Raw genomic sequence first — 26,524 nt, forward strand, 5'->3', positions numbered from 1 at the left:
CCCTTGCCCCCAATCCTGCTATATTGACTTACTACAGTAGAACACAGAAGGCTGTTGATTTAATATGTCTTTATGGAGGAAGGGACCCACGAGGTCAAAAATGCCCAGGGCCCTCAAAAGTCGTAATGAGAGCCTGTGTATAGGAACATAGTGAACTTTCCATCCTTACCCATACCGCTTTCACTGTTTGTCTATGCTTTGAGTACCAGTGGAGTCTATAAATCAGCATTAGGTACTTAGTAGAAGTTTTGGTAATTAGAACTAAAGATAGAAATTCTGGATATAAAAAGGCAATTTTTCTGTTTCTGTTTTGTAGATCATTGAGCACACAGCACACATAATGTGGTCTGCTGTGATGGAAAAGACCATTATTTCCTTCCTAATTCTCCTGCTTTTTTTTTTTTTGCCCAAATTGGAATGCTTTCCATAGCTCTCTGGGCCACCATGGGAGTTAAAGGTCCTGTCTAGCTTTCTGTTCTAACCTAGGTTCAGGTTAGAATATGCCACTAGCAGCTCGGTAAAATATGAGTATAACTTCCATTCTTCATTCAACAAATTGGAGCACCCACCGTGTGCTAGGCTTTTTGCCAGCACTGAATATATATTAGTAAATACAACAGACAACTTCCTGCTCTTATGGAGTTTATGATCTATAAGCAAAAAATAAACAGTAAATATGCAGTTATAACTTGTGATAAATGCCATAAAGAGAACTAACAGAGTGCGCTGATAGAGAATCACTTAGCTAGGCTATTCAAGAAAGAACTCTGATGGGTGAGGAGAAACCAGCCATGTGGCAAGCTGAGAGGACACTCTAGGTAGAAAGAAAAGCATGTGTTGTGCAACCCCCGCTCCCCACCAAAAAAAAAAGAAAAAAAAAAAGAGAGAAACTTAGCACATAGCAGGCTAGTGAGGCCTGAGTGAAGTAAGGAAAAGAGAAATCTGGAGAAGATAAGAATGAAGAGCTGGGCAGCAGCCAGACTGCTCATTGTAGAGCCTTGCTGGATGTGGTAAGGAGATTAAATTTTATCCTAAGAGCAATGAAAAGTCATTAAAGAGTCTTTAGCAAATGACTGACATCATGTGAATTATGTCTGTAAAAGATTTTCTGGCAGCTGAGTGGTGAATAGACTGGAGAGGACAAGAATGGAACCAAATAGACCAGTAATGGGGCTATTGAAATGGTCCAAGTCCTGAGTTCTCCAAATTGTAGTTCTTTTGCTTTTGTTTGCTCTATGGCCATATCTCACCTAAAGCAGGGCTCATATTCCAAGTCAGTGATGTCCAAACATGTTAGTGGAACACGAGTCCCTCAAGATACTCTTGGAAAATAAGACTACGGTCAAATAAATTTTTAAAATTCTGCATGCTAAATCCCCTTCTTGGAGATTCAGAATGTAAACTAATGTAATAAAGATGCTGGGAAGTGTTTCAGTACATTTGTATATCCCAGTATTTCTCAAACTTACTTGACTATGGAAGCTTTTACTTTTTTCCGCCTCCACATAATGTTGTTATCCTGCAGAACTGATATTTTCCAGAGCACATTTAAGGAAATGCTGCCATAATTCATCCTAACCAAGGGTTAACTCCATGTGCGTGGTTTACTGGGCCTCCTCTTCTCCACATCTCAATTTATTATTTCAATGGCTTAGACAATATTTTCCAACTCCATACATATTATGAGAGGATATCAGCCGTGTGGGTCATATTTCTTCTCTCCATTTTTACCACCTATTTTCTGTCAACTGTCCCCTTAATTTTACATTGTAAAGGTTGATAAGGTTTTCATTCTTTCTGTAACCATAATTTTCTTCCTTGTTTCTGGATCTGGATATCCTATGAGACAGCTGCTGGGGATCCTGAACTGATCTTTTATACCAGTAAGATTTCATCCCAAATTTTTTGTCTCTGTCCAACACTCTGTGTATGGGAGATTTCCTTGATTTTATCTTATAATTCTTTTATTGGACTCAACTGCATTTTGGAGATAAAATTTAATACCATATAATTCCCTCATTAACTGTACAGTTCAATATTTTTTATTATATTTACAAATTTGTGCAACTATCAACATAATCTAATTTTAGAATATTTAATTTCAAAAAGAAGCCCCATTCCCATGAGCAGTCACTCTCCATTTCCCTGAAAACTTCACCAGTCTAGGCAACCCAATCTGCTTTTTGTCTCTATAGATTTGCCGATTCTGGACATTTCATATAAAGGAAACCATACACTGTGCGGGCTTTTGTGACTGGCTTCTTTCAGTTAGCATGATGATTTCAAGGTTCATCTCTGACAACATGTGTTGGTACTTCAGTGCTCTTTATTTTCAAGTAATATTCCATTGTATAGATTTACTGAATTTTATTTCTCCATTCATTGGTTGATGGACATTTGGGTTGTTTCTACTTTTTGGCTATTATGAATGATGCCACAATAAATAATTGTGTACAAGTTTTGTGTGGACATATGTTTTCATTTCTCTTGGGTATATACCTAGAAGTGGAATTGCTAAGTCATATGGTAACTCTATGTTTAACCTTTCAAGTAATTGCCAGTCTGTTTTCCAAAGTAGTTGCACCATATTATATGCCCACCAGCAGTGTATGAGTGTTCCAATTTCTCCACGTCCTCTCCAACATTTGCTTTTGTATGTCTGTTTGATTTGTAGCCATCCTAGTGGATGTAAAGTGGTATCTCACTGTGATTTTGATTTGCACATTCCTAGTGACTAATGATGTGGAACATCTATTCATGTACTTAGTGGCCATTTGTATGTCTTCTTTGGAGAAATGCCTATTCAAATCCCTTTTGGTCATTTTTAAACAGGTTGTCATATTACTGTTGAGTTGTAAGAATTTATATGTGTGTGTGTATATATATATATATATATATATATATTCTGTATATAAATTCCTTATCAGCTGTATGACTTGCAAATATTTTCTCCTATTTTGTGTGTCTGTTCACCTTCTTGATGGTATCATTTGATGCACAAAAGTTCTTAATTTTTATGAGGTCCAGCTAATCAGTGTTTTCTTTTATCACTTACGCTTTCAGTGTTGTATCTAAGAAATCGTTAGCTTACATTCATTGGGCTTAATTTCAGCAATTATATATTTTGTTTTTAAAAATATTTTTTGCTCTGTATACAAAATACAGTATATATAAATACAGTATCTTACTATATCTTTATAAGGATACTAATTATAGCTTTTTACTTTTCTAGTTCTGATCTTGAATTATAATTCTTCTTGGGTCAATTTTTAAAATGTATTTGTCTTGGTTTTTCTCTTTCATGTTACTTGTTTCCTTCTTACATCTTGTGATCTTTGCCTATCTATTTATTTTTTTAAATTGGGGACTAAATAGATTCTTCTAGGTAGTAGGTGCAGATTTTTCTAAGCTGTTGAATATATGGGTTTTTTTTTATAAGTCTCTCCTTTCCCTGGAATCTCTATTTTATGGTCAGAGCTTGTTGACCAACACACTTCCCTTTAGAGAGGGAAGAGGGAGGGCACAGATAGCCTTTGGGCTAGGGTATCCCACAGTGCTCTACTCAGCATTTTACTATGTAGAAGCAACTCCACCTTAGCAATACTAGCTCATCCCCTGGTATTCCGGCAGTATTTTTTTGGTGAAGGCTCTTAACTATTGGTTTGGCATTTGCTAGGACATAACAGACTGAGCTGTCTTTGCTCTGTAGGCAGGGTAGGGGACTTAAAATGATGGAGGGGAGAGTTGAGTTGTGGGTGTAGTCCCTATGAAGACAGACTTTCATATTAACCCCTTGGCTTGGTCTCCCTTTCCCACCTTACCCTCTCTGGCCTCTGAGCCTATCTGCAGGACAGATTCTCTGTCTTTTCTCAGAGCCCAGGTTCTCTGGGTTGCCACTTCCTCACTCTGATTACTCTGTCAACAGGCTTCCATCTGTTTACTGTCTTATAGAAATCTGTCAGAAGTCTCTCACCTGCTAACGATCCCTCTTTCATGTGCTTGTTATTACAGAATTGTTTTTTATCAGTTTTTAATAGGAGTTGGGATGATGTTCCAGAAGGAAATGGAGCTTGTGCTCAGATCACTATCCTGAACTTGAAGCACACCCAATGTAGTTGATTTATTTTTATTTTATTTATTTATTTTTGGCTGTGTTGGGTCGAGCACACCCAATGTAGTTGATTTATTTTTATTTTATTTATTTATTTTTGGCTGTGTTGGGTCGTTGTTACTGCATGCAGGCTTTCTCTAGTTGCAGTGAGCGGGGGCTACTCTGCCTTGTGGTGCGCGGGCTTCTCTTGCTGCAGAGCACGGTGCATGGGCTTCAGTAGTTGTGGTGCACGGGCTTAGTTGCTCCGTGGCATGTGGGATCTTCCTGGACCAGGGATTGAACCCGTGTTCCCTGCATTGGCAGGCATATTCTTTTTTTTTTTTCGGTACGCGGGCCTCTCACTGTTGTGGCCTCTCCCGTTGCGGAGCACAGGCTCCGGACGCGCAGGCTCAGCGGCCATGGCTCACGGGCCTAGCTGATGCACGGCATTTGGGATCTTCCCGGACTGGGGCACGAACCCGCGTCTCCTGCATTGGCAGGTGGACTCTCAACCACTGTGCCACCAGGGAAGCCCGGCAGGCAGATTCTTATCCATTGTGCTACCAGGGAAGCCCGCCAATGTAGTTCAAAGTCATCTTTTGTTGCTCCAGAGATAGTTTCCTGAGTATGAATATGTGTTCATTTTGGTGTAACTTCTTTATGAAAATCTCCCTTTTCTGCATGTGATGGCTCTTGAAAGAGAGATGCTAACGTTCAAAAGGTGGAAATAATCCTTTATTAATTCCTCCTATTCTCTCACCCCCACCTTGATGGGATATCCATCAACAAAGCAAGTCTACCTTAACTTCTCTTCATCTCTTCTGCCATTACCTTAATCACACACACCTCATAGTGAAAACCCTCCTTACTGAACTCTTTTGATTTCTTACTTTTGCACCTTAAAATCTATTTGGCACACAAAACAGAGTAGACTCTGGTACATGTTGCTGCCCTTATAAAAACCCTGTAATAGCTTTCCATTGCTCAGAGAATAAAATACGCAACCTCTTTTCCATGGTATGCATGGTTCAGTAATGATCTGGTCCTTGCCTGTCCATGCATTCTCATCTCCTACTGCTCTCCTTTTGCTCACTATAATGCCCATCTTTCTATTGGTCAAATGCCTTAACCTTGTTTCTGATTCAGGACATTGACAAACACAACCTACCACCTCTATCTAAAACTTTTTTCACTCTGATCTTTGAACAGTTGGCTCCTTCTTATTCTTTTGTTCTTGGCTTAAATAAATTGTTCCTCAGATAAGTCTTCTCTGATCACCTTGTCCAAATAAATCCTCCAACTCCAGGTATCTTGATCATTTCCTTCACAGAATTATACACAATTTGTTTTCTTATTTACTGTGGCTCTGTCTTGCTAAGCTCCAAGAGAATAAGAGTTACTTTGGCTTTATTCATCAATATAAACCCAACACTTAAGCAAGGATCAAACATGAAATAGCTGTTCAATAAATGTTTATTGAGAGACAATTTAGTATTCATCTCCCTATGGTTTAAAAGCCCCCCAAAAAGCCTCAGTAAACATGCTTTCAATGAATACCTGCTTTTCTTGACACTGTCACATCACCAAAAAATAGATTAGGTCCTTACTCTATAGTACACACGGCAATAAACTCCAAATAAGTTAAAAAGCGTAACATTGAAAATTAAAACATTTTTAAAAGGCTATGTGAAAATGAAGTAGTAACTTTATCCTAACTGTGTAAGGAAAGAAACAGAAAAGACAACCAACAAGAAAATGGATAAGAACAACTATAATAAAAAGTAACTTCTGAAGCAATAAAAACATATTTCAAAGTAATAAGAAAAGCAATACATTAAGATAAAATTGTCGTTACATAGGTGATGCATAAAAGTTTACAAAATAAAAGCAGAGGAAAATAATAAAACCCTAAAAAACACTACTTATGCCTTTAGATAAAAATCAATAACTGGGAAGAGCCAGTTCCTGAATGAGGAAATGAAAATAATATTACAAGTATTTTATTAAGTACTTCCCATATTCCAGGCAACACAGTAGTATCTGAAGACACAAACATGAAGATTCTATCTCTGTTTGTTCATATCCTAACTGGGAAGATAGTCCTATATAGTCCAGTAAATACCTAAGTAGTTTTAAGCTTTTTTAAGCTTAAAAATTAGTTTGGCTCTATAAAACTAAAGCTATTCCTAGATTCTGAAGGCTACAGAATCAATAAAACATAGACAGAGTCTTGACCTTAGTCTACAGTCTGTTAGGGGAGGCAGATAGGTAAATAAGTAAGTTATCATCAATTTGATAAGTGCTATAGCAGAAAAATAAAGTACCATATAAGGACAGAGGAGGTGATAAGAAATCCTGCCTGAAGATGTCAGAGAAGATCTATTGGAAAGAAGAAAAATAAGGGAAGAGAGTGGTATTCCAAAGAAAATGACACAAAATAAAAAGGTGCAAAGGTAAAAAAGTGTGGCATCTTCTAAGATGGACATATACTTTGATGTACTGAGTGCAGGTTGTGCAAGGGTGTGTAGCTACTGACTAGCTGCAAAGAAGGCAGGTACTGGACCCTAAAGGCCAGGGGTACATGTGAAAGGGTTTGGATTTCAAGCAAGAGTGACTTGACCACATGTTGCATTTAAAAAAAACTACTCAGAAATCTGTAAGGAGAAATTAGAGTCTGAGACTAGATATGGAGAAATTGTTTAGGAGGAAAAATGATAAAGTTTAAAATAAAAATGAAAGGAAGATGGGATATGAGTGATACTAAGAAGTCAGAAATAACAAAACTTAATAACTAACTAATGGAGACTGTGAACAAAGGAGAGGAATGAATCTAAAATGACCTCCTGGTCTGTGCCTCAGGCAAAATGGTTATTGTGTCATTAGTCAAATGTGGAATAAGGGGAAAGGAGACAACATAAAGTTTTGGAAAATGTTTGGTTCTTTTCACAGTTAACAGGATTCAAGTTTAAACAACCATGAGGTACAATCTTGCATTAATTAAAACAGAGTAAATTAATAAAAGTAATACTCTGTTGTAGCGTATTGGGAAAAAGATACACTAATACATTGTTGCCCTTCAACCTGGTGAAACTGTTCTGAAAAGAAATTTGGCAACAAATACAAGAGCCATAAAAATTATTATATACAGTACTTTGACCCAGAAACCCAGCTTGTTGGAATATAGCCCAAGGCTGTAATTCAAAAAAAAATTTTTAAAAACCTATTTGTATAAAGATGTTTACAGCTGTGCTATATATTACAGACAAAAACCGGAAACAGCCCAAATGCCCAGCAGTGAGGGAATGCTTAGCCAGAATTCAGTACATTAATGCAATGGAATATTTTACTGGTATTAAGAATGACAAATACGAGAACTATGTAGAAATAAGGAAGGGGCAATATAAAGCAATGGGCAAAAAATGCAGAATTCAAAATGATTCATATACAATGATCACAACTACGTAAAATTATAGCTGTATAACCAGGAGGATTGGAAAAACCACAGAGCTGGTAATTTAGAGTGCTGACATTTTTGTTATTGTTGGTTGAGTCACTGGGAATGTTTATGTGTTTAAAGTTATATGTTTATGTGTTTAAAGTTTATGTGTTTAAAGTTATATATTTAGTACATATACATTAAGAAAGGTAAATACCCATTTTTTCTGGCACATAAAAGAAAAAAAATGTTCATCAATACCTTTCCTTCTTGCCCTATGTAATTTTTTCTAGTCTCTTGAGTGCTATTAGTTTTCGGATGTATGGGGAAGTACGCCTCACCACTTGTCACCACACCACCCAGTCACATGATCATTTCTTTCATCTGTTGCCAACTATTGTGTCCAAGTTCTTGACTTATTCACAACAAACTAGCATCTATGTGCCCAAAATTACACCATGTACACAAACTGGGATGCCTTAACTATACCTTATATACTAGGTAGAAGTGTCTCCTCAGTATGACTTTTTAATCTCTGACATAGAAAAATATTTGTTTTTTTACTTTCGGTTACCATAGTATAATTGTCCCTCCATTTAATGAAGGCCAATTCCTCTGGATTCCATTTCTTCTAGCCTTAAAGAACTTCTCATTTTGGTTATATCCTTGATCTCTTGTATCATCTATCTCCTTCTCTCCTGGATAAGTCTCAAAATACAAACCTGTTCTGCTGTCTCCCACATTAAATTAAAGGGGAAAAAATGCCATTATCATCCTTGACCCCAAATCTCCCTTCATTTTTCCACTTTCCTTCACAGTAAGAATTCTCCTAAGAGTTGTCCACATTATTGTTTCCAATTTCTCACCCTCCATTCACTCTTCAAACTATTGTGATCTGACTTCTGTTCCACCACTCCGCTGAACTATATTTCTCAAGGTCACCAACAACCTGCATGTTGCCAAGTTCAATGGCACTTTTCTGCCTTTCTATTACTTGACCTCCTGGACTTCTAGCAGCACTCCCTCCTTATTTAAAACTTTCTTTTCTTGGTTCCTACACCTCAATCTCTCCCTTTCCTCTTACCTCTAAGGCTATCCTTCTTTTCTCACATCTCTAAATGTGATCGTTCCTCTGGGCTCTCTCCTAACTCTCTGTCTCTTTTCTTTCCATATTCTAACAGATCTCTTACATTCCCATGGATGGCCTTAAATCCCATTTGCATGATAATGACCACTAAAATTAATATCTCTAGCAGAGACCTTGATCCCTTGACTCATATTCAAGGATATACTTGACATCTCCATTTAGATTCAAGCACAATAAACATAACATGAAACCTCAAGTCATGATTTTTTTTCCCCAGAACCAGTTATTCCCTCTATCTTCCCATCTTCGTAAATGATAATAAATCCACCCAGTTACTTACACATCCTTGTGTCACATCACCATACACTTATCCAATATATCAAGTCCTGTGGTTTCTACCTCCAACAATATATTCCACTGCCACAACCCAATTCAGGTTCCCATCATTATGTGCACTCCTACAACAGCCTTCTCACCAATTTCCCTGCCTCCTCTCCAATCCATTTTCCATAGAGGAGACACAGCATACTTTTTGTATAATAAGTCAAATTATTTCTCTCCCTAGCTTAAAAACATTCAGTATTTGTCTCACTGCACTTAGAAGAAATTCTAAGCCCTTCACTATGCCTGTAAGTCCCCATATAATATGACTCCTAATTACTTCTCTAGCTATACCTTTCTTTAGCCAATCTGGCCCTTTTTTCATCCTTAGGGCCTCTGCACATACTTATCTTTCTTCCAAGAACATTGATACTGTTTACTTCTCATTTTGTCTAGTTAACACCTTACTCATTCTTCAGATTACACTTTATTTATTTTTAATGAATTTTAAAAAATTGAAGTATAGTTGATTTACAATATTACATTATTGCTGGTGTACAACATAGTGATTCAATATTTTTATAGATTAGACTTCATTTAAAGTTATTGTAGGACTTCCCTGGTGGCGCAGTGGTTAACAATCCACCTGCCAATGCATGGGACACAGGTTCAAGCCCTGGGTTGGGAAGATCCCACATGCTGCAGAGCAACTGAGCCCGTGGGCCACAACTACTGAACCTGCACTCAAGAGCTCGCGAGCCACAACTACTGAAGCCCAGGCGCCTAGAGCCCATGCTCTGCAACAAGAGAAGCCACCGCAATGAGAAGCCAAAGCACTGCAACCAAGATTAGCCCCCGCTTGCTGCAACTAGAGAAAGCCCACACGCAGCAACAAAGACCCAACACAGCCAAAAATAAATACATTAATTAATTTAAAAAAATACAACCCTAGACTGTCAAAACTGAAAAAAATTTTTAAAAGTTATTGTAAAATATTGACTATATTTCTCATGCTGTACAATATATCCTTGTAGCTTTTTTATTTTATACATAGTAGTTTGTTTGTACCTCCTAATCTCCTACCCTTATCTTGCCCCTTCCCCCTTCTTTCTCCCTGACTGGTAACCACTAGTTTGTTCTCTGTACCTGTGACTCTGTTTTTTATATTCATTCATTTTTTTATTTTTTATTTTCCACATATAAGTAATAACGTACTATATTTGTCTCTCTCTGTTGGCTTATTTCACTAATCATAGTACCCCTCGGGTCTATCCATGTTGCTGTGAATGGCAAAATTCATTCTTTTTTATGGATGAGTAATATTCCATTCCACATCTTATCCATTCATCTGTTGCTGGACACTCAGGTTGCTTCCATGTCTTGGCTGTTGTAAATAGTGCTGCTATGGATATTGGAGTGCACATAGCTTTTTGAATTAGTGTTTTCATTTTCTTCAGATATATACCCACAAGTGGGATTGCTGGATCATATGGTAGCTCTATTTTTAGCTTTTTGAGGAATCTCCATACTGTTTTCCAAAGTGGCTGCACCAACTTACATTCCCACCAACAGTCTACTAGGGTTCCCTTTTCTCTACATCCTCACCAACATTTATTATTTGTGGTCTTTTTGATGATAGCCATTCTGACAGGTGTGAGGAGATATCTCATTGTGGTTTTGACTTGCATTTCTCTGATGATTAGCAATGTTGACTATCTTTTCATGTGCTTGTTCTTCTTAAGTGTGACTCCTTTAGGGAACTCTTCCAACCACCTAACTTAGTCAAATCCCAGCACTTACAGTCATTCATAGGACCATGTACCTCTCCTTGGTACTGTTTTAGTCTTAAGATAAGTTGATTATTGTCTATGTCTCCCCTACCATATTATATACTCCATGAGGGCAGAGAAAGTATCTATTTTTGTTTATTTTTACATTCCCAGTTCCTAACATAGTACTTGGAACATAGCAATTATTCAACAAGTATTTGCAGAATGAATGAATGATTGATACAGGGTCATGCTACTGAGAAGACTGTCAGTCCCATGAAAATATATTAATCAAATCATTAAAGAAAAGGTACAATCTAAAAGAATAACTATGTGGACTTAAGTGATAGTTATTGTCTTTGCTTGATTGTGTATTATGAACTATGAAAATGTTCTACACATGTGATTCTTATCCCCTAATTAAAACATGTAAAATAAAACCAACTTCTCCATCACCATCCCCTCCATACACACACACACACACACACATGCACACACACACACACACACACAGAGTAATTTCAAAGTTCAGCAAAAGTATGCAAAGGGAAGCCCAGAGCTGCATTTGTAGGTAGGAGTCAAGGTCAGAAAATTGTTCTGCAAGAGAAAACGGAAGTTCCTACTGAGAGAGAAGGAGAGAAAAATGAAGGATGGGGAAAGGATAGGAATCAAAATAAGGGCTTGGGGATTCTTTGTAAAGACGAAAATGCCTAAAATTAAACCTCAGGCTGTTAATGTTGTTACAGTGTAAATCCTTCCGGCTTCCCAAGCCTTCAATAATGTCTGCTACGTTAATTAGCTTAGATCAAGACTAAGCTACCACAAAAGGGAAGAGAGAGGGTCATAAGAGCCATCAAGCCACAAGGGCCATTCAGGAGGTTGGCCAGAGGTGTCTTGCTACTGGAACATATCTGTCTATACTTGTACAGCATTTATTTAACCTTACTTGGGCTGTACACTTCACTGGAAAACATCTTACTTGTCTTTGAATTTGTAGGAATAACCATACCTGTCCCAGAATATGACAGGATGCTGCACAAAAGGTGTGCCTTGGTGCATACTCTGTATGTCACATGAACTCCTGCCCCTCCCAACTTCCTTGTTCCTACCCTCTCTGTTGTAGTTACGTATCCTCTTTGAGTCTTTGATTCAACATATATCTTCAGTCTTCCTCATGTTATTCCCTCAGACATCCACTCCAACCCTGCATAACTGGACCCAACATGCATATATGTTCCACTCATTTAATCTGGGCCTGGCCCACCAGCAGGACTGGGGAAGAGAGCATTTAACATAGTGCTGCATCCATAACCACTGCTTAAAAAATGATTGTTAGATTCAGTCAAAATTAAATAAATCACATGATAGCAATTCTCTAGAATACCTAATAAATCTATCTGTTAAGCTGTGCTTTAATGTACAAGCATTTGTAGTGTTTCAACTTTTTAACCCAGATCCACTGTCCAGGATTTTGTCAAGTTTTACCTTCTGTAAGAGGTCCCAAGAATACAGTAGATAATATTTTGCCTTTTAAAAAATATTAAGTGATGTTATGCAATGCTATAATATTAAATGTGCTTTCTAAAACAACACATCCTTTCCAGCTGTTCTGGAGGTTGTGATATCCCTCCCAATCCCACCCTCTTCTGCTGATTGTGGAAGGCCTGGAGAGAGAAGTTCTTCCACTGTTTGGTAGAGAATCCCTGATTTATGGTGGGAGATGTCACTATGAAAAAGTCTCTCTGCCCTTCTTAAGACCAGAAATAACCAGGAAAAAATGCAAATACATTAATTCATTACATTTAATGAACAATGTTTTAAAAACTGCTAAATAATCTGACCTACCCATCTAGGAGGGTGATGACGTTCTTCCTGGGCCGCCCAATATTAGGGCCATACAAGCTGGCTCTGGAGTAAATCCGGATGGGTTGTAACAGGCTCTTCAGCTGGATGTAATCCTTTCCCAACTGGCTGCCATTTACTGCCCGGCCACGCATGGTCCGATAGTTATTTGGCTCTAGATTAAAAGCAGACATGCAAGTCAGAGTTGAGTAGAGTGAGGTTCTGCCAACTCTTTCCTGTCCACAGATCTCTCTGTCTTTTCTTAACAATGTAAACAAAGTAATCAAAAAGAGGGTGCAAGCTAGCTTAACTTGAGAAACTATCCCAACTAAAAAGTCAAGTGCCATTTTACCAAACTAATCTTCGCAAAAGATCACCTAATCCACAACAGAGAGACCATACTGATTTTCAAATGATACTTTATAATAAATGGTGTACTGAGTTGAATAGTGTCCCTTAAAATTCATGTCAACCCAAAACTTTAGAATGTGACCTTATTTGGAAATAGGAGCTTTGAAGAAGTAATTACTTAAGTAATTATTTATGATGAGGTCATATGGAATTAGGATGTGTTCTAAATCCAATGACTGGTGTCTTTTTAGAGAAAGGAGAGGGAGATTCAGGTACACAGACCCACACGGAGGAAGGCCATGTATCGATGGAGGCAAAGATTGAAGGGATGCTGCAATGCCAAGGCTTGTCGGCAGCTATTAGAGGCTAGAGAGAGAAATGGAATAGATTCTCTCTTAGAGACCTGGCAGTGCTTTGATTTCAGACTTCCTGAACTGTGATTGAAAAATATATATATTTTTTGTTTTGTTTTTTGTTTTTTTTTTGGTATGCAGGCCTCTCACTGCTGTGGCCTCTCCCGTTGTGGAGCACAGGCTCTGGACGCGCAGGCCCAGATGCTCCGCGGCATGTGGGATCTTCCCGGACCAGGGCTCGAACCCGTGTCCCCTGCATCAGCAGGCGGACTCTCAACCACTGCGCCATCAGGGAAGCCCAATATTTGTTGTTTTATACCACTGAGCTTGTCATGATAGGCCTAGGAAACTAATACAAATGGTAAGAAAAGAAAGCCTCATAAAGATGGTCCTTGTATCCAAAAGTTAGAAAAACCTTAATGTTCGATAATAGCAAAGTGGCTGAGTGAAATAACTTAGAGCAAAATCCCCTCCCCCAGTTTCTATTAACTTGGTAGTTCTAAATAGACAAGTAAAGTCCTAAAAACCAGCAGCTCCACTGCTGGAGGGGGCTAACTTGATTCGGAATGAAGCACATATCCCAGGCAAGGCCAACATCTTGGCTAGCTTCAGGTTTTGACACTGGTAGGGGCAAGAAACAGACCAGCAGACTTGCAAGAAATGTAACAGGGAGATTTGAGGAACAAGAAAGCCATTGAGGATTTTGATAAGCCCACAAATACCCACTGTAGTCTGGAAGGCTGTGCATGCTCAGGAGGGACTGGAGAGGGCACTAGCTATCCATGCATTCCCAGATGAATGTGAAACCTAGTACACTCATAAAGGAGACATGAGAAGGCATGTCAAAAAGTAAAAGCGAATCAGACTTGTAAACTGCCTAAATTTTGGAAGTGTTCCCAAACCCACACACAGATATACTGGCAAAAGGTGAAAGCCTTATTAGCTCAAGGTAAACACAACCTCTGATCAATCATCATCTCACTATTAAGCTATGCTGACTCAGGGGCAACCCCTAGGAAGCTGGCCTTAAAAATAAAAAAAAAATTTTAAAATAAAAAACTTAAGAGATACTAGCAGCTACATGATGCAAGACTCTATGGAACTAGTCCAGGAAGTGACTAAACAACAAATGAACAGAAAAGAAAAAACAAAAATAACCTCTGGAATGGAGGATTGGAATCCAGATTTGCTCCAACATATTATCTAAAACGTATAGTTTTCAACAACAACAAAATTACAACATGCAAAGAAATAGGAGAGTGTGACCCATAAACAAGAAAAAAAGAAAGAAAGAAAGAAACTATCTCTTAGGGGACCCAAATGTTTGACTTAGCAGACAAGGACTTCAAAACTGCTAGTATAAATATGTTTACAGAACTAAAGAGAAGAATAAGAAATTAAGGGAAAGTATGATTTTATTGACTAATCAAATATAAAGAGATAGAAATTATAAAAAATTATCAGTTGGAAACTTTGGAACTGAAATGATTCTTCACATACAGAAGAACACAATGAAATTAGTAGCTGAATTTTTACCAGAAATAATGGAGGCCAGAAGAAGACAGTGGGATGACATATTCAAAATGCCCAAAAAAATGTCAACCAAGAATTCTACATGCAGCAATCTATCCTTCAAAACGGAAAGCAAAATTTAGACCTTCCCAGAAAAACAAAGGACAGAATTCATTGTGAGAAAATCTGCCTTACAAGAAATAAGAAAGAACGTCTTTTAGGGTGAAACGAAATGTCAGTAGATGGTGATTCAAAAGCACACAAAGAAATAAAGAACACCAGTAAAGATAGTTGCACAGATCAATATAAAAGACAGTTGAAAATATTCATTACTCAGCTCTTAACTAATTTAAATGACAGCTGCATAAAACAAAACTATGAAACTGTATTGTTGGGCTTACAACATATAAAGATGTAATACTTAGAATAATAATAGCACAAAGGAGGGGGAAATGGAATCTTATTGGAGCAGTTTCTACAGTTAACTGGAATTAAGTTAGTGTTACCCTAAAGCAGATTGTAATGAGTTAAGATGTATTATAATAAGAAACTACTAAGAAAATAACTAAAACAAAACAAAAAGAAATTAAAACGGTACCTTAGACAATATCCCTTTTGAATGAAAAGACAGTAAAGGAGAAACAGAGGAATAAAAAAAATGAAATATATAGAAAATTGCAAGATGTCAGATGTCAGTTCAACCATATCAACAATTACATTAAATGTAAATGGATTAAAAACTCCAATTAAAAGCAGAAATTTTCAGGCTAAGTAAAAAAATAAGATCCAACTAGAGAGACACATTTTAAAGTCAAAGACACAGAAGAGTGAAAGTTAAAAGGATTAAAAAAGATATGCCATGCAAATGGTAAACATAAAGGAGCTGGGATGACTATACTAATACAGACAAAATAGACTTTAAGACAAAAATGTTACTAGAGACAATGTGGGGCATTTTATAATGATAAAAGGGCCAATTTATCAGGAAGATATAACAATTACAAACATATACATACCAACAACAGAACACCAAAATAAATGAAACAAAACTAATAAAACTGAAAATAGAAAATTCAATAATAACAGAAAGAGACTTCAATACCACATTCTCAATAATGAATAGAATGACTAGAAAGAAAATCAGTAAGGATATAGAAAACTTGAGTAACATCATCAGCTAACTTTACCTGATTGAATTATCTATAGAACACTGCACCCAACACATTCTTTTCTAATGCATATAGAATATGCTTCAAGATAGACCATCTATGCTAGGCCATAAAACAAGTCTTGTATATTGAAAAGGATTAACTCATGTAATGTATGTGCCCTGACCACAACAAAATTAAATTGGAATTCAACGACAGAAAGTAACTTGAGAAATCTATAAGTATTTGGACATCAAACAAATAATCCATGAATCAAAGAATAAATCACAAGGGGAATTAGAAAATATTTTCAATGAAATGAAAATGAAACTATAATATATAAAAATGTATGGGATGACACCAAAGTCACGATCCATGAGAGAAATAATTAAGAAACTGGATTTCATTAACATTAAAAACTTCTGCTTTGCAAAAGACAATGTCAAGAGAATAGAAGACAAGCTATAGACTGGGAGAAAATACTTGCAAAATACATATCTAATAAAGGACTGCTATCTAAAATATACAAAGAACTTAAAACTTAATAAGAAAACAAACAACCTGATTAAAAAATGGACTAAAGAACTTAACAGATACCTCACCAAAGAAGATATACAGATGACAAACAAGTATATGAAAAGATGCTCTACTTTATATGTCATCAGGGAAATGCAAATTAAAACAACAATGAAATACCACTCTATACCTATTAGAATGGCTAAAATTTGTAACACTAACAACACCAAATACAAGCTAGAATGTGGAGGAACATAACTCTCATTTATTGCTGATGGGAATGCAAAATGATATGGTTACTTTGGAAGTTTGGTGGTTTCTTACAAAACAAAACATACTCTTACCATACAATCTAGCAATCATGCTCCTTGTTTTTACCCAAAGGAGATGAAAACTTATGTCCTCACTTTGTCTGCACATGGATTTATGGCATCTGTATTCACAAGTCCCAAAACTTGGAAGCAAGCAAGATATTCTTCAGTAAGTGAATGGATAAACAAACTGTGGTACATCCACACAATGGAATAATTTTCAGCACTTAAAAGAGATGAGCCATCAAGCTATGAAAAGACATGGAGGAAACTTAAATGTCTTTCACTAAGTAAAAGAAGCCAATCTTAAAAAGCTATATACTGTATGATTCCAACTATATGATATTCTGGAAAAGGAAAAAACTATGGAGATTGTAAAAAGATCAGTGGTTGCCAAGGGTTAGGAAGAGGAGGGAGGAATGAATAGGTGGAGCACAGAGGATTTTTAGGGCAGTAAATACTCTACATGATACTATAATGATGGATACCTGTCATTATACATTTGTCCAAACCCATAGTATGTGCTCACCAAAAGCGAACCATAATGTGAACCATAAATTCTGGGTGATTATGAGATATAATGTAGGTTCATCAGTTGTAACAAATGTACCTCTCTGTGAGGGATGTTGATAGTGGGGGAAGCTGTGCACATGTGGGGCAGGGGATATATGAGAAATCTCTATACCTTCTCAATTTTGCCGTGAACCTAAAACTGCTCTTTAAAAAAGTCTTTAAAAAAGTAAATTTGAGCACAAAGAGACCTAGGCATGTGGGAAGAGGGAAGGCCATGTGAGGACATAGTGAGCCAAGAAGCCAAGAAGAGAGACCACAGAAAAAAAAAAAAAAAAGATCTGCTGATAACTATGTGTTAGGCTTCTAGCTTTTTTTTGTTGTTTAGGAAAAAGAAACCCAATGCTTACAGGGAAATTTACAGCCTTAAACTCCTACATTAGAAAATAAGATCTCAAATCAATAATCTAAGCTTCTATCTTAAGAAAGGAGAAAAAGAAGAGGGAGCTAAACCCAAAGCAAGAAGAAAAAATGAAATAATAAAAATTAGAGAAGAAACCAATGATATAAAAAATGGAGAAAAACCAATTAAAGTAAAAGTTGGTTCTTTGAAAAGATGAACAAAATTGATAAAACCTTTGGCTAGACTGATCAAAAAAGAAAAAAAAAAAGAGAGAAGACACAGATGACCAAACTTAGGAATGAAAAGAAACATCATTAAGGATCTCACAGTAATTAAAAGGATAAGGGACTACAACCTTATGCCAATGAACAACTTTATGCCAATAAGTTACACAATGTATATGAAATGAAAACATTTTCAAGAAAGGCACAAATTACTAAAACCAACTCAAAAAAAAAATCTGAATAGGCCTATAACCACAAAAACATTTAATTAGTCATTATAATTACTTCCACAAAGGAAGCCCAGACTCAGATGGATTAATTGGTGAATTCTACCAAGTTTTTAAGGAAGAAGTAATGCACAATTCTTCATAAACTCTTCCAGAAAATTGAGGAAGAGGGAACAATTCCCAACTTATTTTATGAGGTCAATATTCCCCTGATACCAAAGTCAGACAAAGACATCACAAGAAAACTACAGATGAATATTTCTCATAAATATAGATTCAAAAATACCCAACAAAATATTTACTAACTGAAACCAGCAATATATAAAAAGTATTATAATATCATGACCAACTGGGATTTACACCAGGAATGCAAGGTTGATTTAATACCAACACCCAACTAATGTAAAATACTGTATTAACAGAATAAAAGACCAAAACCACATTATCATCGCAACAGATGCAAAAAAATCAAAACAAAACAGAACAAAAAACCATTTGACAAAATCCAACTCCCATTCCTGATAAATACTCTCAACAAACTATGAATAGAAGGGAAATTCCTCAATCTGATAAACAGTATCTAAGAAAAATCTATATACTTACCGGTGAAATACTGAATGCTTAATGGCAAAATATCATACTTAATTGAAATACTGAATGTTTTCCCCCCTAAGACTGGGAACAAGGCAAGGATGTGTGCTCTCACCATTTACATTCAACATCTGTATTAGAGGTTCTAGTCAGTGCAATCAGGCAAGGAAAATAATTTAGGCATCTAAATTAGAAAGGAAGAAGTAAAACTGTCTATATTCTTAGACAACATATCCTGTATATGGAAAATCCTAAAGAATTCACACAGGTAGGGGAAAATAAACAAGATCTAAAAACCAAGTTCAGCAAGATAAAAGATCAATATATAAAATCAATTCTAAATACTAGCAATGCACAATACAAAAATGAAATTAAAATAATTCTATTCGTAATTGCATCAAAAAGAATAAAATACTTAGAATAAAGTTAATAAAAGAAGTGCTAAACTTGTACACTGAAGACTACAGAACATTGCTGAGAGAAATTAAAATTAAATAAATGGGACATAATCTATGCTCATGGATAGGAACAGTCAATATTATTGGGATGGCAATTTTCCCTAACTGATCTACAGATTCAATGTTCTCTGTTAAAATTCTAGCAGGCTTTATTGAGGAAATTTAACAAACTGACCCTAAAATGTACATGGAAATGCAAACACCTAGGAGAGCCAAAACAATTTTGAAAAGGAAGAATGGAGTTGGAGGACTTACATTTCCCAATTGCAAAACTCATTATAAAACTTGTAATCAAGACAATGTAAATAAAAACCATAGAGAATAGATTGGTGGTTACCAGAAGCAGGTGTGAGGGTGGCAAAATGGGTAAGGATGATCAAAAGATACAAACTTACCTTATAAAATAAAAGTCACGGGGATGTAATGTACATCATGGTGATTATAGTTAATGATACTGTATTGTATATTTGAAAGTTGCTAACAGAGTAGATCTTAAAAGTTCTCATCACAAGATAAAAGTATTTGTAACTATGTGAGGTGATGGATATTAACTGAACTTATGGTGATCATTTTGCAATAAATACATATATCAAAAAAAAGATCATGGTGATCATTTTGCAATAAATACATATATCAAAAAAAAAAGACAATGTAGTCCTAGTATAGTAGTCCAAGAACAGACATACAGATCAGTGGAAAAGACTTGAGTCCAGAAATAAACCCATTTGTGGTCAACTGATTTTTGACAAAAGTGTCATGAGAATTCAGTAAGGAAAGGATAATCTTTTAAACAAACAATGCTGGGACAATTTGATAGCCATATGCAAAAAGATGAATTTAGATTCTTACTTCTCACCATACTCAAAAATTAACTCCTAATGGATCTTACGCCCAAACGTAAGAGCAAAAACTACAAAGCTTTTAAAAGAAAAAATAGGAAAAAAAATTTGTGATCCTGGGTTAGGCAAAGATATGATACCAAAAGCACAAGGAATAGAATAAAAAATTGATAAGCTGAACTTTATCAAAATTCAAAACACCTGAACTTCAAAAGATGCCATAAAGAAAATGATAAAATAAGCTATAGACTGGGAGAAAATATTTGCAAGTCATATGTTTGATGATCTTGTATCCAGAATATATTTAAACCTCTTACAACTGAATAATATGATAACCCAATTAAAAAGGCAAAAGATTTGAGTAGACATTTCACCAAAGAAGATGTAAGAATGTCTGATAAGCACATGAAAAGATGCTCAATATCACTTGTCATTAGGGAAGTGCTAATTAAAGCCATATTAATATACTACTTCAAAACCACTAAAATGGTTATAATCAAAAAAATAGACATGAACAAGTGTTTCCAATGATGTAGAAAAACTGTAATCCTCATTCATTGCTGGGGAAAATGTAAAATGGTACAGCTACTTCGAAAAGTAGTGTGGTAGTTTGTTTAAAAATGAACTTAAATTTACCATACAAACTAGTGACTCCACTCCTCCCCCAGGTATCTTCCTAAGAGAAATGAAAGTATATATCCACACACAGACTTGTATATGAACATTTACAGCAGCATTACTTATCACAGTCAAAAAGTAGAAACAATTCAAATGTCTGTCATCTGGTGAATGGAAAAGCAAAATGCAAGATATATATGTATATATAGGTAGACAGATATACATATAGATATATCTCTATGTATATATATATATATATATACACACATATATATGAATATATGTATTCATACATTGGAATACTATTCAGCAATTAAAAGGAATGAACTACTTTTACATGCTACAAAATGGATACACCTCAAAAACATGCTAAGTGAAGGAAGTCAGATGCAAAAGACTACATATTTTATGATTCCAGTTATATGAAATAGCCACAAAAGACAAATCTATAAAGACAAAAAGCAGATTAGTGTCTCTTGGGACTGGAAATGGTTACAGAGACTGACTGGAAACTGGCATGAGGGATCTTTTTGGAGTTATGGAAATGTTCTAAAATTGGACTGTGGAGATGGCTGTACAAGTCTATAAACTTACTAAATAGCATGAGAGTATTATGTAGATGGGAGTACGTGGAGAAAGAATAGAGAAGATAAAGGTGAGAAGGTGAGAAGATAAAGGTGAGAAGGTGAGAAGCAGGCATGGAGAGGGAAAGGGGAAAAGTAATCAGGTAAAGAAACTATATATGTTTTCTCATCTTCCCTTCTCTTCCTCTTTCCCCCTCTTCTTCCCTAAGCATCAAACTCTCTCCAACAAAAATACAGTTCTCTAAAGCTATGGGCTATGATGTAGCCTCATAAACAATTGGAAGTGTGTCTGAACATGGTGGCTCAACCCTGTGTTTGGCCTTCACAAGACTATACCTGTTATATACACACAAATATACATAATAAAACTGTATAACTGGCTATACATAAATACATCATACATTTATCCACACAAACACAGACTAAAAGCTTAATAAATATTGAGTTAATGAATTGATTAATAAAGCTGGGCTGCCAGAATCATCATCTCTAAGGGGCTAAGTTTTATAAGGTCATATTTTTGATTTTATGAAATTGCTCAGTAGACATCAGGTTCCAGGGAACTGATTCATATAACTAAAATCAAACAAGAATAATTGGTGAATGTATAGGTCAGGCATAGGTATAAATATATGACACTGATTCCGTAATTAATTACAGTGGCTTTTATTTGTTCTCAGAAGTGGGCAGATCAATTTGGGGAACAATTCATAATGTAGTGTTCAATTAGAGATGCTGCATTATCTCCAGAGAACTTTTGTTAAGGATAGCCCTCTATAGGACAAACACCATCTCTCCGGAGCAGAATTGGATTAAACTTCTTATTCTACACTTCCAAGATTTGAGTCTCGGCTTCAAAATTCCCCCCTGCTCTTCCTTACTTTAGATTCACCAATGATTAATAGAAATGCAAATAATTACAATAATCACCTAGTATTAATCAAATATAGAGTTTACAATTTATGACAGTTAAGGAAACATTTTATATCTACAAAACATAGTTGTTAAAAATCTTGTATCAAGAAAGTCATTCTTTGACTTTGACATCCTAAACTTTCTTAATCTTCACCTCTTGGGTATATTTTGCTTTCATGGTATGTAGCACACACTATTCACTGATCTTGAAGGAGAAAAAAGTTTAGATACTTTAAACTTTAAAAAAGTTTAGTCACTTTAAGTTTAGATACTCCAGGAGAAACAACCAAAGAAATATCTACTTTAGTTTTTCCAATGCCAGATTTGCTCTAGAGATAAAGTACTTGTTAACAGGATGTGGGTATATGGAAGGATGAGAGAACTGACCAGTTCTCTTGTCCCTCCCTAAATGTGTATATAATAAACTATTATGTCTGTCCAAAAGGATATGGTTACAAAAAAGAAAATGGATAAAAGATTGGAGAGACAAGTCCAAGCCAGGAGGATGATCAGATAATTTTTGAGGGGCAAGGGCCTAAATATACAACACAGAATCATTGTGAACAGAATACAATGGATATCTTAAGGGATATGATACTAGCACAAGAAAAACTATCAGTAGTTGTAAAATGAATTAGAAGAATCAGCAAAATAAATCTTCAAACCCTAAAAGGTGTGTTTATTTGGGCAAACTGCTTATTTGTCATATCAAAAAATAGAAATGCAATTTTAAAAATAAAAGCAAGGGGGTGGGGAAACAGACCAACTCTAGTCTTCTTGACTACAGACTCAAAAACCATCTATATCTACCTTGATAGAAATGCTCACAGGAACATTACCAGATACTTTCTACCTTATTGAATTTTTAAATTCATAAATTTGGCTATTTTTCTATCTATTGCTATCTATATCCCTATCTATTTTCTTATCTATGACTGTGCCTTTTCTCCTCCTCAAAAATGATTCTTTGTTTTTGTTAATCCTTGAAGATGGATTGATGATGATGGGAATCAAGTGTTGTGTGGCTAAGGTGACTAAACAACATTTAAAAAATGTAATTAGCTCTGTCTCTAAACTGTTTAGCATAATTTGGGGGAAGGATGGAAAGGGGCAGTCTCTCAGTTATTTGGAACAGATATATATACAGAAAGATGCCTATACTCTCCCCACCCCCACCAAACCACGTCAGTTATACCAATTAAAGATTTATTTAATTTAATAAGCTCCCAAATTCAGAGATGCCACAAACCCTGGAGGAATTATTCCCATCAGTCATTTGTAAGTAAGTTTTAACTGCTTTGAGCTTATCTACAACCAGCTGAGATTCTTTGACAAACCAATTTTATTTAGAAATATTTTAGAAAGAAAACAAACGCTTTAGGCACAGCATGTATTCCCTAGCTCATCAGAGGCCCTACCACTCCTTACTGTCTTACACTGACCAGTTTTAAACATTATACCTAATTGGTCCCTCATGACAGGTATAATGCCCTGTTTGGGGAATGCATTGTTTGAATTGTTTAAAGAATATTTTGCTGTGTTTGGAGAAAAGAGCTAAGCTGAGTGGAGTCTGACACTGGAGCAGGGTAAGGTTAGGTGGGGTAGTCATGAGTAGACAACATAAAATACCAAAGAATGTCAAGGAGCATGAAATAGAAAATACGACGGGGAGGGATCAGTAAATGGCTTTGTCTACTATGTAATAGTTTTGCCTCATTCTAAGCTGATCACATCACTCTTGCTCTTGTCCTAGAACGTATGATACCTAGACTGGTTGGGAAGATGAAAAATCTCAGGCTACCCTAGTTATGCCCCCTGTAACCAAATTATCTTCAGTTCAGCTCAAGTCTCCATTTGGTAGCTAACTCTCCCCCAATTTCCCCCGCTCCAGGGAAGGAAGAGAGAGCTACATTCCAGTTAATGGTTAGTGATAGGAAAAAAGACACTTGTTCTTATGAGATCCTCATGCCTTGCTACCTTATGAGAACTTCAAATTCTAGAGTGGAGTGTACAAATTACACACCTGTGCTTGTGTATGTGTACACTGCCCCCCCAGCATGCACACGGTGCTCCAACCAAACATGGGTTAGCTACAGATATACATGGCCATGGGCAAAAATGTTATTATCAATTTGTAACAGTAATTTTAAGAGAATTCTTGGTTGTTTTGTTCTAAGGTTTACCAAAATGTCTTTTTATTAGGAATCAGAATATTTTCAAATTTATACTATCCATAATTTTAACTATAACCCATAGTAGTTGACTCAATAATATTAGAGACTCATGGAATCTACAGAATATCATATGCATCATACACACATATATATCACTAGGAAAAATACTGTGACTTAGGAACATTGTGTGTTCGATGGAACATTGTTCCATGAGATGATAATAGGTCTCTCTCCCACACACACACACACACACACACTCCCACCCACCCACCTACACACACACACACACACACACACACACAGTGCAATGATTAAACAGGACTGGCTACATAATTTGCAGGGCCCCATGCAAAATGAAAACATGGATCCCTTTATTTAAAAATTAAGATGGCAATAGCAGAGCATTAAACCAAGCATGGGTCTCTTCTAAGCATGAGATCCTATGTGACTGCACAGGTTGCATGCCCCTGAAACCAACCCTGGTTAAATGATTTAAGAAATGCTGGGTTAAAAAAATCTTATACAGATTTTATTGCAACAGGACTTCTCAAGCCTTTTACATGCTAATGTGCATTATGAACCTTCAAGAAGTACATATACTGTAGACCAGTTCCCAAATATACTTGACCAAACTCTTTTGAATTATTATAAGGGTCATCTTGCAGGACCAGTGTTCTATAAAAGATTGTAAATTTCAGCTTAGGCTGAGCAGCTAGGTTGTATCTGGTTTAATATAAATTTGTTAATCATAAGTCACATTTGGCATTTCCCCTATATTTGGAATAAGGTAACTAGAGATAACTACAGATGCAAATGGTGGGCTTCACTAAATCTACTCTCCAACTGTTTGGCCTTTTACTATTTGGAAGGTCAACTCAGTGGTCAAACAACCCAAGTGTTTTCTGGGCCACTGTACTACAGATGGTCTGAGCCATCTTATTTTTTACCCTTTATCTTGTCAATTCAGAGGAAACAACATCCTTACTTACCATTACCCAGTTCCCAAGAAATGTTGTACTTTTTACTGGCGCTGTACTTCAACAGACTCAGGGCACTAGAACTGTTCCAGGAGTTATTGGGATTACGACGCAGTGCATTTAGAGCAAATATCAGGTGGAGTCCAGAGCAATCAGCAAAGTTATAAAGTTTGTCTAGAGACCTGGCTGGGAAGAAGCAGAGAAAGGCTTGTAACTTTCGAATCAACATCCCAACAAAAAGAAAATATTAGCTACTACAAAAAGCCTTTCTATGAGCTTCCTGCTAATAGGAATTACACAGAGGCTTCCAAAAGGGACTATTACCTTTTGGTTCAGGGTACATTTCAAGGTGATTTTCAAAAGCAGCACACACAACTCCAGATAAAGTTTGCAAATTGACAACCAAATCTAGTCTATAGTATATTTTATCTGTTAACAAAAAATTGAATTCTTAACATTTAGAAATGGGAAGATATCACAAACTAGTTCGATTTATAGTTTTTCTCAAAAAATCAGAAAATCTGGCACTGCTGGATCTGAACTCCTTTATGAAATGATAGGAATAGTGTCAGGAGACAAGGCCAGGAAACAATGACTGGCTGGGGAGTCATAAAATAGCTCAACCTAGCAGCACTTCCAAAACAAATCTCACTCAATTTCACATTTCTAATATTTCTGAGAATGGAAATACCACAACTACTAATAGAAATATGTTCATTGTTAGGTTGATCCCAGATACCATGAATGCTATTTACCATATGTCCCACACCCATCCCATTCCTTCACGCCTATTGCCACCATTCTGGTTCTGGCTCTCATTTCCATTTGCATGAATTATTACAAGAATGTACTTGCCTGTCTGCCTCTAGATTCTTCCCAGATCGCCAGATTCATCTTCTCCCAATCAATTTCATTAGTTTCACTTACTCCTCAAAACCTTAGTGGATCTGCAAGACCTTTGTTTCCCTTAGTTCAAGGGCCCTACAACTCAACTATAATTTTTCCCCAACTTCAGGTCTCTCTATTATTGTCAAAGAATTCTTTGCAGGTGTTATCCAGTTCTATTTATTATAGAATCCCCTGCCCCACTGGCCTTTGCTCTGATTATTCTCATTCATCACGCCTTTTCTTTCTCTTTTAAACATATCCAGATTTTACTTGTCCTTTTATACAATGTTTCACAAAATATGGATGACATGATTTTAAGTGGTATACAGATTGAAAAAAATTTTTAGGTTAATAATTATGTACAGGAGTTCACATTATCT

General features: G+C 36.2%; 1 protein-coding gene across 3 annotated transcripts in view; it reads right to left on the bottom strand.

Moving 5' to 3' along the window:
• The window catches only part of HPSE2 (heparanase 2 (inactive)), a 551,090-nt gene that overhangs the window by 225,511 nt on the left and 299,055 nt on the right, over positions 1–26,524 (bottom strand). For 2 of the 3 annotated variants that reach the window (XM_024734988.1, XM_024734987.1), the window contains one exon: positions 12,549–12,720. In XM_024734988.1, coding sequence (XP_024590756.1) covers positions 12,549–12,720 — 172 coding nt within the window. Of the gene's footprint in view, positions 1–12,548; positions 12,721–25,268; positions 25,443–26,524 lie in introns of all 3 variants that reach the window. The other variant, XM_024734986.1, reaches the window with a different exon arrangement.

The sequence above is a fragment of the Neophocaena asiaeorientalis genome, unplaced genomic scaffold (genome assembly GCF_003031525.2).
Source record: "Neophocaena asiaeorientalis asiaeorientalis breed wild unplaced genomic scaffold, Neophocaena_asiaeorientalis_V1.1 scaffold240, whole genome shotgun sequence".
Classification (NCBI taxonomy): Eukaryota; Metazoa; Chordata; class Mammalia; order Artiodactyla; family Phocoenidae; genus Neophocaena; species Neophocaena asiaeorientalis.